We start from the raw sequence: 17,266 nt of genomic DNA, 5'->3' as shown, positions 1-17,266 counted from the left end.
CACATTTTAAATTTATCAGTATGTACTTTTTCTAGGTGGGGAACCACCTATAATTTAATATAAGGGAAAAAACCCCACAAGAGATCACAATAGTGTGATTACAATATGCTCCCGATTTTGTGTGGGGGGGGAAATTACATAAACACTTTTTTTTCTTTTTGTTTTAAAAGAAACAAATAGTCATTGGGTCTTCACTGGGTAGTGGGATCACAAACTACTTTTAATTTTTACTTTTCCAGAGTTTTCTACAACTAACTAAACACTATGAGGATGGTTTCCTGTCTTTGCCATACGGTGAGCTTACCCCCTGGTCCACAGGAGGGCCTCTATATACCTACTGATCAATACTACATGAATGGCGCCGACCCTCACTGTAAGCTTCAGCTTCTCCTCCACCACCAAAAGCTAACCATTCCTTCAAATCCTAACCCAACGCCACCCTTTCAGAAGTTCTCTTCAGGTCAACCTGGCAATTTAATCCTTAGCCTTCTCCTAACATTTTGCACCGCTCTCCTGGCATTCTTCTAACCCTCCCTGGCCTTTGTACCAGAGGACTCAGGTAGTAGGTGCTCAAATCCTTGTTTAGTTGACAGAGTCCCTGAGGCCAGTGAAGATGTTTTGTTCATTTTAACTCTTCACTTGTGGTTGCCAAATATGTTGTATTTTTTTCATTCCATTGTACATTTGGTACCTAATCTTGATAATGCTGGTATTTAATAGGGAAACCTCTCCCAAATGCTTTGCCTTTCAGAAAGGATAATACTAGAATTTTGAAAACAGCAGATACTGTTGTTATATACCACTAACCATGGCCAGGCACTATTCTAAGCAGTTTATGTATGTATTAACTCTTAATCCTCACAACAGCCCTACGTGGTAGGTACTATTCATATCTCCATTTTACAGATGAGGAACCCAAGGTTCAGAGAAAGCCAATAACTGGCTGGAGGTCACAGAGCTAACGAGGGGCAGAGCTGGGAGTAAACTCAGTTCAGCTCCAGAGCACATGCTACAAGGATGGAAGGTGAGAAGGAGAAAACTTTGAAGGGCATGTAGTACACGACATACTGCCTCTCGGATCAATTATCAATCATGGCTTCAAGAGTACAGGCTCAGGGAATTCCCTGGCGGTCCAGTGGTCAGGACTCTGTACTTCCACTGCCGGGGGCCGGGGTTCGATCCCTGATCTGGGAACTAAGATCCCACAAGCCGCCAGAAAAAAAAAAAAAAAGAATACAGGCTCGGCCAATGAACGCACTAGCACAATCTAGCAAAGGCTTTGTATTTTATAGAAAAAAAAAACCTATATTGGAGGAAAAGAAGGAATAAATAGGAACATCTTTGCAACAGACAGAATCTGAAGGTTCTTGGTGTCATCTGAAATAACTGCCTAATTATGGGTGAATCATTTATCTGTGCACAAATTAGCTCCCTACAGAGCCAAAGCCCCATCCCCTTCATTTGCTTTTAGACACACACACCCCTGGGCTCCATCTCCAAGGCCATTTTAGACTCTCAATGAAATATCACCCAGGAAACTTCTCGACTGCCTCCCAGCACCTACTATAGGTACAGGCACAGAAAAACAGTTTTATGAATATCTTGCATATAAAAAGCCAAACAAAAATGATGGATAAGGGATCCATATGATAGCGCATCTCTCTAAGACGGATAAGCTAAAACAGAATTGTCCCAATTTGTGTAACGCTACCACAGAGGTCACTTACATTACAGAGACCTGTAAGTCTGTTCATTTATCAGTATCCTGTTCAACCAAATGAGCAGAAATACAAACTAAGTGCAAAAGGACACTATCGCTATTCATGGCCCAAGCCACCTCTGTGAATATCTTTACACCCTGTTAAATGTTTCTGAAACGTGGAGCCGACACCAGGAATTTTTATTCTTCCTATATGACAAGTAAGTACATCATCTGCTGAAGCCTAGAGTCTTTCACCATACAACGTGCCCTTCAAAATTTCCTCCATCTCACCTTCCATCCAGCCTGTCTTCATTGAAATGATTTCCCTAAGGAGCCCAAATAAAAAGCCAACCTCTCGGGTCACATCCCTTTGCAGCAAAAGCTAGTGCTGTATCACACAATTACACCATATGCTTTCTCCAGATAAGGACGAGAAAGAACTGAATTTAAGATGCAGAAGTAAGGAGCTGCATAAAATGGCCACTTTTCCAGCGTCCGTGACAGACAGGGCATACTTAAACATCAAAAGCATGGAACTGAAGGAGTAATTAATAAAGGTGGATTGATGAAGGAAATGAAACAATAAATACATTAAAGTTTTCCAGAGTGAGATACTATCAAGAATAATTAAGCCTGACTCAAAGAATCCTCAGCTTCAATGTTAAAAAACAAAAATCTCAGCAAAGCCGAAGTATTATATTTGATATTATATTATTCAGCGAAAACAGCAGTCTTTGTCTCATTTGCAGTCGGGATCTACCCTGCCTGCTTTCCCCTACCCCACCCCACCCCCTTCCATCCACCGCAGTGATCTCGAAGGGAACTGCAGAGGCCCCAAGGAACAGAGATAACGGTCATAGGCAGAGGCCACGTTACCCAAAACTCACCAGCCGAGCTCAGACCAGAGTCGCCAACCTCCTTCCCAAGGCCCTAGTTGCCAGGCAGGCCAGCCTGGGCGCCTCGCCGGTCCCCGGGCCGCATCCACCCACCGCAGGCCCACAAAGCCCCCGCGGACGCCGGGACTCCGCGCCTTCAACTTCCCTCCGACCCCATTCCTGGCCGATTTTATGGGATCAGGGTGTGACCCCCACTGCAGAAGGCCAGGAAGAGACTCCGCGCCGAGCCATGCCCAGATCACTTACACAATAAAGGGATCCCGAGGCGAGGGCTGACCCTCCCCCCCCGACCGCCCTGCTGCAGCGCGCCCCCGCCACATTTCCCGCCTCGCCCCCCCAAACCGCCCGGGCCTGGCCGGGTGTCCACCCCTGGCCCCCGCCGTCCCCAGAGCCCCTGAGAAGACGCCCCCCCGCTCTCTCGCCCAGCTCCCCCGGGACCAGCGGAGCCCGACCCTCCCCAAGCCGGCGGCCGGCTGCTGAGACCCTCACCCGCCGCCGCACGCCTCCCGGGCCGTGCGCAGCCCTGCCCTCCGCTCCCTTCACCCCGCAGGTCCCGGCGCGCCGCCGGCCTTCCGAGCTCTCGGCGAACCCCTCACCGCACTCGGGATGCCGGACCCGGCGTAACCCACCCAGTGGCCCTTCCCGTCCAGCGCTCCCCCACCCCCAACCCGGATGGCGCTTTCCAGCCCGCCCCAGGACTCCCTCCCCTCCCGAGAGGCAAGCACAGGCTCGCGGGACCCCCGGGGACACCCACCAGGGCACGAGGCCCCCCCAACCCCGCGCCCCACGGTTCCCGCACGCCTAGTATCAGGTCAGCACATGCCCACCCGCAGATCTCCATCCCCAGCCCCCCAGGGGTCGTCCTCCCGCACACCCAGGCCCTAATCCCTGCAGGGGTCTCACTCTCAAGGACCTCATTCCCCGCCCCCCCAGGGGTCTCTCCACCCACCGGGGTCCCGTTAACCACCCCCAAGGTCCTTCCTTGCGCGAATCTACGGCCCCTGCAGCACAAACCCTCCGCCCAGAACCCCTTCTGTCTTCCCCAGCTCCCGCTTCGGCTCCGTTCCTGCCCTACAGACCCGCCCGGGCCCCCAGCCGGGGATCTTTTCCTCCCCCACAAACCGTCCCTCGGTTCCCGGCCGCCGCACTCGGACCCGGGAAGCCGCACCTCTCACCTTCAGCCGAAGATGGTGGCGCCGGCGCACGTCCCCAGCCGCGACCACAGATCCGGCGCCTCAGTCCAAAACCCACCGCTGCCTCCGCCGGGCTCCTTTAGCACTGCTACTCCGGGCTGCCCCACCCCCTCCCACCCTCATTGGGCCAGCTCCACGCCCGTCACCACCGCCCCCAGACCCACTGGTCCGTTTGCGCGCCCATCTCCAAGGGAAAACGTTAGCAACCCGAAAGAAGCTACCTTCCCGAGGTCCGCTCCCTCCACCCACCTGAAATGATGCTCATTGGCTCCCGCTCCCAGCCCAGGCCTCCGAGGCCCCCATCTCATAGGCTGAGCCGCACGCCCGTCAGAGATTCCGGGAGGTGCGGCCGGGGCAGTCGCGGGCGATTGGCTGGCTCGGGAGGAGATGGACAGCTGCGGCTGGCTGGGTGCCCCGCGATTCCGCGGGGCAGAGGGTGCGGACCCCGCAGCGGCCTCGGCCGTGCGGACCGCGGGGCAGGTGTGCCACGGCCGCAGCCCCGAGCTCCGCCTGGACGGGCCTCGCCCTGCCGTCGGGCTGCAGGGGGCAGCCCAGTAAAGTGCCTCGCCGCCTCCTCTGCCTGTCGCAGCCGGCGTGTCCCGCAGCGGGACCGGCTTCCACCGCGGAGTCGCGGGCCTCGGGCCGCGGACGCTGCCTGCAGGGGCGGGGCCGGAGCGCGGTCCAGAGGCCTTACGTCACTCCCGGGGCAGCTGGGGGGGTGGGGGCCGCGGCTCGGCGGCTCACCTGCAGTGGGGGAGGGGAGGCAAGTCTCGGGCTGCTGCTCTGCCCATGCGCTCGGGCCCTGAAGCTGGGGCCCCGGCTTCAGTCGGCGGTCCGCGCTCCCGGCACTGTCGCGACCTCCGCCTCCAGGCTGACCCTGCCCAGGCCCTCTGAGCGGCGGCCGCCGGACAGCTTCCTCCGCTGCTGCGGTTTTGATGTTTGAAAGGGGAGACGTCTCCCTACCCAGACTCCTGGCTGGGCTGAGATTACAGAGGAATGAGAAGCGAACCCCCCTTGGAGAGAAGACTTGGGAAAAGGGCTTAACCTCATTCATTCGTTCGTTCATTCATTCATTCATTCAATAGAGCTCCCTACTTGAGAGGGGCTATGAGAAGGTTCTGTAGAGCTGTCTTATCCCCCAGGGCCTATTAACTTTTCAAAGGCCTTAAAAAGCGTTTGAGACCTGAAGAAGAAGAAGAAAAAAAAAGCTCCCAGATAAGGAAAGGGAACCAAAAAAATCAAAGTTAATCAATATTTAATGAAACGTCTGCAATATCTAGTCAACTGCAACATGACCCTTAATTAATTATAAATATAATAAAGTTTCACAAGTCACAAAATGATTTCTTACAAAAACTGAAGTTTATCCAAATCTTTTCAAAAAAATTTTACAGCAAGATGTAGTTATTTCGTGTTGAATATGGGTGCATTTTATTATTTATGATGTAAGTGGCTAGGCCTAGGAAACTTCCGGTCTGGTAAAATGTGAATAAAGCAAAAAACAAAACAAGGCAGGAAATGATAAGGAGGGGGTGGTGCAGAAGATTTCAAGGCAGCTGAGTGCCGAGTCCCTCCTGGGGAAGTCCGAATCAGGTCCTGTACTGTCCTTTGTCCTAGTGCATCTTGTCCCCCACCCCCATCAGCCTCCTGGAGTAAGCTGCCCTCTGTCCAGGTGTCTTGTGACTTGGCTCCATGAAGTCTGTCCTCCTTAATGCAACCTGCACATGGAGTACAAGTTAACCATACCTAGCATGTGAACAGTATTCCTCTTCTGAATTAAAAAAAAAGAAAAAAAAAAAACTTTTTAGAGAACACCAAACACTCCATCTCTAATGCCTGAGTCTCAGCTTTGCCAGCCACTGAAGTCATTTCTGAATGCTTAGAGCATTCACACACGAACAGCCCCATCAGCCACCAAGTCTGTGGTTTCCCATAACTTTAAAACAAACTCAGTGGACCATCAGAAGAGGAGGGCAGGAAGCTCACCAGAATTCAACGTCACAAAGATGTCAGTCTTGAAGAGAAATCAATAATAAAGAGACTGTCCCCAGGAATTCCCTGGCAGTCCAGTGGTTAGGACTCTGGCGCTTTCACCGCGGAGGCCCAGGTTCGATCCCTGGTCCGGGTAACTTAGATCCCGCAAGCTGTGTGGTGTGGCCCAAAAAATATAGAAACTGTCCCCAAATGCATCTCTAGCCATGGCATCTCTGCAGCCCTTGGGCCCTACATTTTCAACTGTCTGCCAGAGGTGCCTACCTGGATGGGAGGACGACTGCAAAAGCAGGAAGCCCCAAACCTATTTTCTTCCCACTTCCACTTCATCCCTCCACCCAAACTCTTTCTTCCCAACTTTCCTTTGTCTGTTAATGAAACCAGCCTTGAAACCTCTTTGATTCCTTCCTCTCCCTTGCTCCCCCATCATGTCCCCCTCCACCTCAGTCATCTAGCCAGCCAGGCTCAGAATTCTAACTCCAGTCACACCTCATGTAGCTCCATCCCTGAACCTCTTGCCATTTTGATCAGGAAAACGCAGGATTTAGGACCACATAGACCTGGCTTTGAATCCGTCTCTGCCACTTACTAGAGCTTTAATCTTTGACAAATTCCTTAACCTCATCTCTAAAAAGAGGATACAGGACTTCCCTGGTGGCTCAGTGGTTAAGAATCCACCTGCCAATGCAGGGGACACGGGTGCAATCCCTGCTCCGGGATGATCCCGCATGCCGCAGAGCAACTAAGCCCGTGTGCCACAACTACTGAAGCCCGTGCGCCTAGAGTCCATGCTCCGCAACAAGAGAAGCCACTGCAGTGAGAAGCCTGCGCACCGCAACGAAGAGTAGCCCCCACTCACCGCAACTAGAGAAAGCCCGCCCACAGCAAGGAAGACCGAAGGCAGCCAAAAATAAATGTTTATTTAAAAAAAGAAAAGGGCTTCCCTGGTGGCTCAGTGGTTGAGAGTCCGCCTGCCGATGCAGGGGACACGGGTTCGTGCCCCGGTCCGGGAAGATCCCACATGCCGCGGAGCGGCTGGGCCCGTGAGCCATGGCCGCTGAGCCTGCGCGTCCGGAGCCTGTGCTCCGCAGCGGGAGAGGCCACAACAGTGAGAGGCTCGCGTACCGCAGGAAAAAAAAAAAAAAAAAAAAGAGGATAGAAATATACACCTGAAGCTCGTTCAACAAATATGTAACAGGATGATTTACTGGAGGAAAAAATGGCATTATGAATATATAGATTGAAAATTGTCCTTTTTTTTCTAATCTACAATTTCATTACAAAAGAGTGAGAAATCTTCGTCCTCTCTCCATAGTAATTTTTGCTGGCAGTCTAGGCTGCTTTTACCCCCAAAAGAAAAAGGTCACAGACCACTGTTTCACAGAGTCTAGGTCACAAGTCCAAACTCATTCCCTCAGGGCAGTTCCAGCCCACGAAACTGTTTTGTTCTAAGCTGTTTTGTTCCGTCTGTACAGCGCTGATATGAAGCATTTTTATTTTTATAAATTTGAGTGAATTCCAACATTTAAAAGTCAAGAGCTATCCAACATCATTAGCCATTAGGGAAATGCAAATCGAAACCATAATGAGATACCACTTCACACCCACTAAGATGACTATAATCAAAAAGGCAGACAATAACAAATGTTGGCGAGGATGTACAGAAAGAGGAACCCTCAGTCATTTCTGGCAGGAAAATGGTGTAGTCACTGTGGAAAATGGTTTGCCAGTTTCTTAAAAGTTAAACATGAATGTACCATGTAACACAATTCTATCTTTCAGTATCTACCAAAAAGCAACAAAAAAAGTAGGATATATATGGATACAAAAACTTGCACACAAAGGTTCAGAGCAGCATTATTCATAATAGCAGAAAAAAATGGAATGTCCATCAACTGGTGAATGGGTAGACAAAATGTGGTATACCCGTACCATGGAATACTATTCAGCAATAAAAAGGAACACACTGCAGTTTCATGCAGCAACATAGATGAACCTTGAAAACACTACGTTCAGTGAAAGAAGTCAAAGAGACCACATATTGTATGATTCCATTTACATGAAATATCCCCAAAAGGCAACGCTATAGAGACAGAAAGTACGATAGTAGTTGCCTGAGGTAAGGGCTGGGGTGGGGAGGACAGTAAATATACATGTGGGATCTTATTGTGATGATGAAAATGTTCTAAAATTGATTTATGGGGCTTCCCTGGTGGCACAGTGGTTGGGAATCTGCCTGCCAATGCAGGGGACACGGGTTCGAGCCCTGGTCTGGGAGGATCCCACATGCCGCGGAGCAACTAGGCCCGTGAGCCACAACTACTGAGCCTGCGCATCTGGAGCCTGTGCTCTGCAACAAGAGAGGCCATGATAGTGAGAGGCCCACGCACCGCGATGAAGAGTGGCCCCCGCTTGCCGCAACTAGAGAAAGCCCTCGCACACAAACGAAGACCCAACACAGTCAAAAAATAAATAAATAAATAAATAAAATAAATAAAAATAAAATAAAAAAATAAAATTGATTTATGGTGATGGTTACACAACTGGATAAAGTTACTAAAAGGTCACTGAATATTATGCTGTGGATTACATGATTTTAAAAATATACCTTAATAAGTAATGTTTTAAAAATATAGACAAAAGAGTTCTCTCATGAAAATCCAGATTTCTGGCTTCCCTTGAAAACACAGAAGATCTGGAAATTCCACGCCAATTCGCTGATGCCTTAGCTGCTGCTCATTTTTAGACAAAGTTTGTGTTCTAGAGCATGCCTCAGTCACCACTACTCTCTGTTGTCTCTTGAAGCCAACCTGCTTTATTCACTGACATTCTTTTCCTGGTCTTTTTGAGGCATCTATTTGCGTTCTCAGTCTCTGTCATGCCTGTCAAGGGATTTCATGTCAGATCATTCCAGAGAGATAAGAGAAAGGGTGGTATTTTTGAGTTAAAGAGCTATTTCCCTGACAGTGGTGAAGGATTAGGAGATCTGGGGTGCCCATGAGAAGAGGCCCCGTTTCAACAAGATTCCTGGAAGCGGCAGGACTTCGGGGCAGAGGCTACTGTACTGAGCCCCTCACAGCCCACCCCGGGGAAATAATTCCTGACTGACAGGAAGGATCGATGCTCAACTGTGGCATTTTGAAACAGCAGGAAGAACAGTTAAAAACAAACAGAAAACTTCTAATGATCTGAGAAAGAAGGAACCTTCCAGAATTTTCTTGGGCCCCTTAAGCTCTGGAGTTTTGGGGGGAAAGAAAAAAACAGAAGTTTCCTGAAAATGACTAATTTAAGACTTCTCACCAGCCACGCAGGATAAGGCTAACTCAGATTTAATTTGATTTAGAAAAACAAAAGCACGATAGTCCTTGCATCCTAATGTCTTAGAGCAACTTGTACCTGTGAGAAATGCTTACCATCTTTTGCATCTAGGAAGAGAGCAGGGGTTTTTAATCTGGAGTCTGTGGAAACCTAAAGAGTTTTAGGGGTTTTATAAAACCTCTGAAATTGTATGCAAAACGTATTGTTTTTTCTTCCCCCCCTGGGGAGAAGCTGTACAGTTTTTAGTAGATTCTCATAGAGGGCTCTGATCCAAAAAGATTGCAAGAATGTGATATGGAGCTTCCCTGGTGGCGCAGGGGTTAAGAATCCGCCTGCCAGTGCAGGGAACACGGGTTCGAGCCCTAGTCCGGGAAAATCCCACATGCCGCGGAGCAACTAAGCCCACAACTACTGAGCCCGCAAGCCACAACTACTGAAGCCCACGTGCCTAGAGCCCATGCTCTGCAACAAGAGAGGCCACCGCAGTGAGAAGCCCGCGCACCGCAACGGAGAGTAGCCCTCACTCGCCGCAACTAGAGAAAGCCCACGCGCGGCAACAAAGACCCAATGCAGCCAGAAAAAAAAAAAAAAAAAAAAAAGCAATATGGCATGATAAGTACTACATTATGGGAAGTACAGCAAGATCCAGGGACACATAAGGGACACCTAACCCAGAATGGTGGCCGGAGTGGGGGTGGGGGAAGTTCCAGAAAGTCTTCTTAGAGAAAGTCATTTTGAAAATATAATCTGAAAAATAAGGCATTAACCAGACAAACCGAGGAAGAAAGTACTTTCAGAGAAAAATAATACATAGAAGAGAGAGTACAGGGCTTTCCAAGCTCAGAAAGAATTTCAGAGCAAAGCTACCGCAAAGTGAACAAGCGTGGAGGAGTGTGAAATAAGGGACTGAGGAGGTAGGCAGAGGCCGGATTGTACGTGTAAACCACGAGGCAGAATTATTTTATCTGGAGGACAGCGAGGGAGCTATGGGAGAGTTTTCAACTGAAGAGTAAAATGACCAGGTTTGTGTTTTGGAAGCATCCCTCTGGTCATAATATAGAGGATGGATTAAAGTGGGGGTCAGGGTAGGCCAGTTAAGAGGCTGCTGCCACAAACAGTCCATCTGAGAGAGGATGGTGACTTGGTCTAAGCAGCCTGGAAAGGATGTGGTCAGGTTGCGGTGACGGCGATTGCAAAGATTAACTGAGATATTGAAAGTGCCAAGCCAACGTGTGAAGGTTAAAGTGCCTCGAACGTGCATGAGGATATCTGCAGGTGCCTAGCAGAGTATGAGTTGGTTCCCTTCCTCCACTTTCTCATGGCCTCTTGAATAAAAATAATCCCTCACTGTACCCTGTACACACATTTATCAAAACACCTATAAAAACTCCTTGTAAGTTTTTTTTTTATCTCCATCCCTGTATCTTCCCTTCGAAATGAGTGCTGTCCAAGAGAAACAGAATGGGAGCCACCAATGCAAGCCACATATCTAAGTTTAAACTTTCTAGGGGCTACATTTTAAAAGTAAAGCAAAATAATTGAAATTGATTTTAATAACATATTAACCCAATATAAAAAGAATATTACATTTCAATATGTAAAAAAATCACTAATAGGCTACTTCGCATTCTTTTTCTTGTGCTAAGTGTTCAAAATCTGATGTGTGTTTTGGACCTACAGCACATCTCATTTCAGACTGGCCACATTTTAAGTGTTCAAGAGCTACATGTGGCTGGTGGCTACCAGAGCGGACCCCACAGTGCTAGACTGTAAACTCCGTGCAGGCAAAGTCAATGTTTTCAGCTGTATCCCCAGGAACTAGCTCAGTGCTTGATACAGAACAGATACTTAATAAATGCTTGTTGAATAGAAAGATGGAAGGATTGGATGGATGAGTGGATGGGTGCATGAGGAGATCCCTTCTCGCTTTCCAGGTGTCATTTCAGCTGAGTCTGAATCCCCATCAGGACTGCAGTGGTGGAGGATAATGGGCTGCAAGGGCAAGGATGCAAGGAACCGAAGCATGGGCAGGGAAAAGTGATACCAGGAGACGGTGGGAAGTAACAGCATTTGACTGAAGAACGGAATACTTGCTGCAGAAAAGAAGGTGAGAAGTAATACTGGAGGTTCCTGGAAGCTGACACTGAACCTTATACACATCTGGGGAGTCCCAAACTTCCAGTGTAATTTCCCTCAGTAAATATTTAAGGAACAAATGAAAAGAGAGGTGAGAGGACGAGGCAGCAGGAAAAAGACAAGGAAGCAAAAAGAGAAAGGGAAATGTTATTAGCAAAGTGATAACAACTGCTGGTGTGAATGTTGGCACATAACAAACAATAAGCAAGTTTCTTAGAGGGTCCAGGTTATCTTGATGGAAAGAGGAACAGGTCACTGGAGAAGTCTGAAGTCTGGTCAATGGTTAGAGATGGAAACAGGGTCATTGGTCTCAGAGTATCTGTGGTCCCTGGTGAATCAGACCTGGTGGGAAGAGGGGGAGTCACATTTTGGTGCACAGAACCGCAGTTTGAAATCAAGCCTGATTGCTATTATATGACGCAGCATTATTGCCACCTCGGCCTTAAGGAGCCAGGCCTGGTTTGCATTGGTCCTACTCATTAGGTGAAGAGAAAATCAAGAAATTGCCCTGGATTTGCTAAAAATGGGTATGACTCTTCAGGAAAAAAAAAAAAAAAAAAAAAAAAAGGTGTGTGGGCATCTCATTGGAGGTTGTTTTAAAAATCCAAATCAGTCTATTCTTGAAAGATATATTTTATCAAAGGCTTTTTTTGTTGTTTACAATAGTGGTCCCCAACCTTTTCGACACCAGGGACGGGTTTCGTGGAAAACAATTTTTCCATGGGGAAGCGGGGTGGGGGATAGTTCAGGTGGTAATGCAAGTGATGGGGAGCGATGTGGGAGCGGCAGATGAAGCTTTGCTTGCCTCCTGCTGTGCGGCTGGGTTCCTAACAGGTTCCTAACAGGACTGGTACCAGTCCGCAGCCTGGGGGTTGGGGGCCCCTGGTTTAAAACATCCTGCCTGGGGGACTTCCCTGTTGGTACAGTGGTTAAGACTCCGTGCTCCCACTGCAGGGGCCCCAGGTTCGATCCCTAGCCAGGGAACTAGATCCCACATGCATGTCGCAACTAAGGGTTCGCATGCCACAACTAAGGAGCCCACCTGCCACAACTAAGACCCGGTGCAACCAAATAATTAATATTAATTTTTTAAAAAGTGAAACATCCTGCCTGGGAATTCCCTGGCGGTCCAGTGGTTAGGACTCCATGCTTTCACTGCCGAGGGCCTGGGTTCGATGCCTGGTCAGGGAACTAAGATCCCACAAGTCTCACGGTGCAGCCAAAAATAAATCCTGCCTGATAGTGGGTATGTCCTTAACCTCTCTGTACCTTGATTTACTCTTGTGCAAAACAGGGATAACAATACCTACTTAGTAGGGTGGCTATGAGGCTTAGATACACTGAGGTAACACTTGTAAAGGTCTTGGCACAAATTGGCAGTCAGTAGCGTTCCTCTTTATCATCACTATGATATTCATCAGCAGTATCATTACCCTTTTGAAAGGACTTATACACAGCCTTTCAGAGGAAGCTTATCGTGTTCTTCCATTATTTTCTCTAGATGTATATTAAGAGTATTGTCCCTGGCTTGGAGTTTTAAATGAAGAATGCATACCCTGTAGAAAAAGATCATTTACAGCTATCAAAGTTCTTATAAAAACTAAATTAAAAATATGAGGTGGGGGGCTTCCCTGGTGGCACAGTGGTTGAGAGTCCGCCTGCCAATGCAGAGGACACAGGTTCGAGCCCGGGAAGATCCCACATGCTGTGGAGCGACTAGGCCCAGTGCGCCACAACTACTTAGCCTGCGCTCTGGAGCCCGCGAGCCACGACTGCTGAGCCTGCATGCTGCAGCTACTGAAGCCCACACGCCTAGAGCCCGTGCTCCGCAACAAGGGAAGCCACCGCAATGAGAAGCCTGTGTACCGCAAGGAAGAGTGGTCCCCGCTTGTGGCAACTAGAGAAAGCTGGCAAACAGCAACGAAGACCCAATGCAGCCAAAAATAAAAATAAATAAATTTCTAATAAATAAATCCCTCTCAAAATGTTAAAATTATATGTGTATGTATATATATATATATATATATATATATATATATATATATATATATATATATATATATATGAGGTAGGGACTTCCCCAGCAGTCCAGTGATTAAGACTCTGCTGCCAATGCAGGGGGTGTGGCCAGGAAACTAAGATCCCACATGCCATGCAGTGCAGCCGAAAGATTAAAGAAAAAGGTAGACAAACAATGCTAACTGGAAGTTATATATACACACATAGACCTCACAAATAGCTTACCTATAAAGGTCCTCTCTGATAGACATACAGGTACCTCTACACTTAGGAGCATGTGCTCTGTACATCTAAGCAAGGGAAATGTGAAGGGATAATCTCAGGATTTGAAGTGCATCTCAGTGTCACACAGGGCCTCTCACAGTAGGTAGTGTGGCACTGCAGATAAACGTCTGGACTCAGCAATCAATTAAATTGGCTCTACCACTTACAACTATGTGACCTTGGCCAAATGACACAATCTCTCAAAGCCTCAGTGTTTTCATCTGTATAAGGGGGACGATGATGATGATAGCACAGATTCCACGGGATTATTTTAAGGATTAAATAAGATAATATTTGCAAAGGCTTGGTCCAGCATTTGAATCCTAGAAAGTCTTGTTAATAGAATCTAGCTATCCTTAAGTGCTCAAACTGGGATCAGATCAAGTCTCTGGACCCAACTACCAATTTACAGAAACTACAGAGGACAGAGGAACATGATAAACCATACCAGAGGAATGTAATCAGCAAAATCCAGACTGTGGGAAACACCACAGGACAAACAAGCTGGTTTCTTCAACAAATAAATTGCAAGGAAAAAATAAACAACAACAAAACGATGAGGCTCTGCTGTAGATTAAAAGAGATTTAAAAAACACATCAGGGCTTCCCTGGTGGCGCAGTGGTTGAGAGTCCGCCTGCCGATACAGGGGACGTGGGTTCGTGCCCCGGTCCGGGAGGATCCCACATGCCGCGGAGCGGCTGGGCCCGTGAGCCACGGCCGCTGAGCCTGCGCATCCGGAGCCTGTGCTCCGCAACGGGAGAGGCCACCTGCGCATCCGGAGCCTGTGCTCCGCAACGGGAGAGGCCGCAGCAGTGAGAGGCCCGTGTACCACAAAAAAAAAAAAAATCAACCAATTGCAATGAAACCTTCTTTGGATCCTGATGCAATGAAACCTTTTTTGGATCCTCATTCAAGCAATAAAACAAATTATAATAATGTGTGTGTGTGTGTGTGTATAAAATAAAATTTATGAAACAAATAGAAATTTGAATGTTGACTGAATATTGGATAATTATGAATTATTGCCAATTTTTTATGTGTGGTTATGGTACTGTGGTTATGTGACACTAAAGAGTCCTTTTATTTTTGAAATTTACACTGAAATATTTACAGATGAAAGAATATAGTGTCTGGGATTTAATATACATATATATATATATATATATATATACACACATATATATATATATATGTCCCCCACCCCGCCCCACACCGCACGGCATACAGGATCTTAGTTCCCAGACCACGGATCGAACCCATGCCCCCTGTACTGGAAGCATGGAGTCTTAACCACTGGACTTCCAGTGAAGTCCATGGGATTTATTTTAAAATGGCATAGAAGTCCTCCCAGGAGGACTTGTGTCAGGCAGCCTTGCTGAAGCTCTTCAGTGTGAGAAACACCACTGGGGAGCTCAAGCACAGGCCCCTGTTCTCCTCAATTTTAGACTCAAGTTTCATAGTTGTGCAGCATTTTTGGCATATTCGGAAAGGGTGGTTCCTGCTCTGCCCTTGAATGTTCTCATGAAAGATTTCCCAATTTCCTTCTATTGAAAACACTGATGGGTGTGAGCCCACTGATAATAATAATAACACTATTTTCCATACCAGGTATTTGAGAGTTGGCTGGCGGGAAGCAGAGGAGCTGCCCAGGAACCCAGCTTTCTCAAAGGAGCTCCAGACCTGCATCTGCCCTTCAGATAGACATGTGGGAATCACAGAATCTAGACCTTTATGGATGGAAGAGCCTGTAGAAGCTGCCTAGTCATCATTTCACAGATGAGACACCGAGTCAGGGACTTGCCCAATAGCACAGAGCAAATCAGTGCAGACCTAGGACTCAGCCCTAAGTCACCTGTCCACTCTCCATACAGGATTTTCTGTGTGTCATCATTTTCAGCCGTGGCAATTTTGTGGTGCACCTACTGTGTGCAGCACTCCTACTGTGTGCATAGAAAAATAATACAGAGCATCTCAGAAAGGGTTGTAGAATTCAGAAGATGCTCGTGTGTTTAGGCAGGGAGCGGGGGAGGAGTGGGAAAGAACTCATGGAAATAGGGCTGGTTCTCAGCTTGGACAGAAAAGGGGAGAGGATGGCACAGGGTATCAAGATAATGGGGAGGGCTTCCCTGGTGGCACAGTGGTTGAGAGTCCACCTGCCGATGCAGGGAACACGGGTTCGTGCCCCAGTCTGGGAAGATCCCACATGCCGCGGAGCGGCTGGGCCCGTGAGCCATGGCCGCTGAGCCTGCGCGTCCAGAGCCTGTGCTCTGCAACAGGAGAGGCCACAACAGTGAGAGGCCCGCGTACCACACAAAAAAAAAAAAAGATAATGGGGAGATAGGTCTAGAAGCCTGAGGGAGATTTAAGTAAAGGGATGCCCATTCTTCCCCCAAAGCATCTATTCACAAATCATGGAGACATCCAGTTACCTTCTCTTCCCTGCAATGCCTGACAGCCTGTAAAAATGCCTAATACTTTTTCCAGTTGGGGAACTGACGGGCCAGAGGCTCTTGGCTCAAGGCCAAGCAGGTAATATCTAGATAACATCCAGCGTGATGATTAAACAGAGATGTTTTGGAGACACAGCCTGAGCTCAAATCCCAGCTCAGTAGTGACTTGACCTTGGACGAAGTCAAGTCCTTCCTACTTGTCAGGGTCATGGCATGAGCTCAGGAACTGCTATACATAAAGTGATAAGCACGGTGCCTGGCACACAGGGAACCGCTTAGTAAATGGCAGCTGTTATCCTGGTACTTTGCTCCTCTGTCTCCCTCGTCCTGGCTGCTGAGTCAACAGGAAGTTGGCCTAGAGACAAATGAGCTCCCTGGAACATACCTGGAGTCAAGACCTATTAAAAGTTTCTCTCTCTTCATGGCCACATCTTTCATTTCGGGGAAAATCTGGAAGAGCTAAACTGGGAACGGAAAATTTGCATCTGACGAAAGGTATGTGCAAACACATGTTTGCAAATGAGGTCAAGGTTTCAAAATACCCCTTCTCTGACAGATGAGTCAAGCCCCACACAGTGGTCTTACTATTTACCGCACAGGACGGCACATTCTCCCCGCAACTGATAGAGTCGTTTGCCAGGAGTTATATTGGAAGGAGTTACTCATTGGAAAATGTGGCTGCATTGCCCAGACTGAGATCTGAACTTGGACTTCCAGGGATTTCACCCAAAATAAGCTGAATTCCTCAGTTATAATTGTCAAAGAAACACGGCCAAGGAATCTGTGTGCCAGACCAACGCCAGCTCCTGCTGGGAAAAGTGTGGGTCCAGGCAGGGGATGCTCACGGCTTTGAGTAGGAAAGCACAAGGCACTGGGCTCTTCTGACCCTCACGGCATTTAGTCACTGCCCAGGACTGTGACCAATTGGTTGTCGCTCATCCTTTTCCTTTGAGATCTCTCTTCTCTTATTGTTTCATAAAATTACTTATATCCCTTGTTGTTATTTAATCTTGCAAGCTCCTGTGAGGACATGGATGACGCCTTATATTTTTTTGAACCGCCCCGCCAAATCTAATCCAGAGTCTACTACAGAGAAAGACTGTAGTTGTTCACAGACAAAAGATTCACATTCCGGGGCTTCCCTGGTGGCGCAGTGGTTGAGAGTCCACCTGCCGATGCAGGGGACACAGGTTCGTGCCCCAGTCCGGGAAGATCCCACATGCCGCGGAGCGGCTGGACCCGTGAGCCATGGCCGCTGAGCCTGCGCGTCCGGAGCCTGTGCTCCGCAACGGGAG

The 17,266-nt window shown here is 48.1% G+C and overlaps 1 protein-coding gene across 4 annotated transcripts in view; it reads right to left on the bottom strand.

The window, feature by feature from the left end:
* Positions 1 to 4,241, bottom strand: part of MYH10 (myosin heavy chain 10) — a 129,007-nt gene extending 124,766 nt beyond the window's left edge. Inside the window, exon 1 of one of the 4 annotated variants that reach the window (XM_073798318.1) lies at positions 4,041 to 4,241. In XM_073798318.1, the coding sequence (XP_073654419.1) occupies positions 4,041 to 4,056 (16 nt within the window). In that variant the 5' untranslated portion in view covers positions 4,057 to 4,241. Of the gene's footprint in view, positions 1 to 2,589; positions 2,746 to 3,773; positions 3,921 to 4,040 lie in introns of those variants that run through there. The other 3 variants (XM_033847518.2, XM_033847519.2, XM_073798317.1) reach the window with 3 other exon arrangements.
* Positions 4,242 to 17,266: the final 13,025 nt, after the last annotated feature.

The sequence above is a fragment of the Tursiops truncatus genome, chromosome 20 (assembly GCF_011762595.2).
Source record: "Tursiops truncatus isolate mTurTru1 chromosome 20, mTurTru1.mat.Y, whole genome shotgun sequence".
Lineage (NCBI taxonomy): Eukaryota > Metazoa > Chordata > Mammalia > Artiodactyla > Delphinidae > Tursiops > Tursiops truncatus.
Note: the sequence above shows the minus strand (reverse complement) of the source record. Positions and strands in the feature narration are given on the sequence as shown.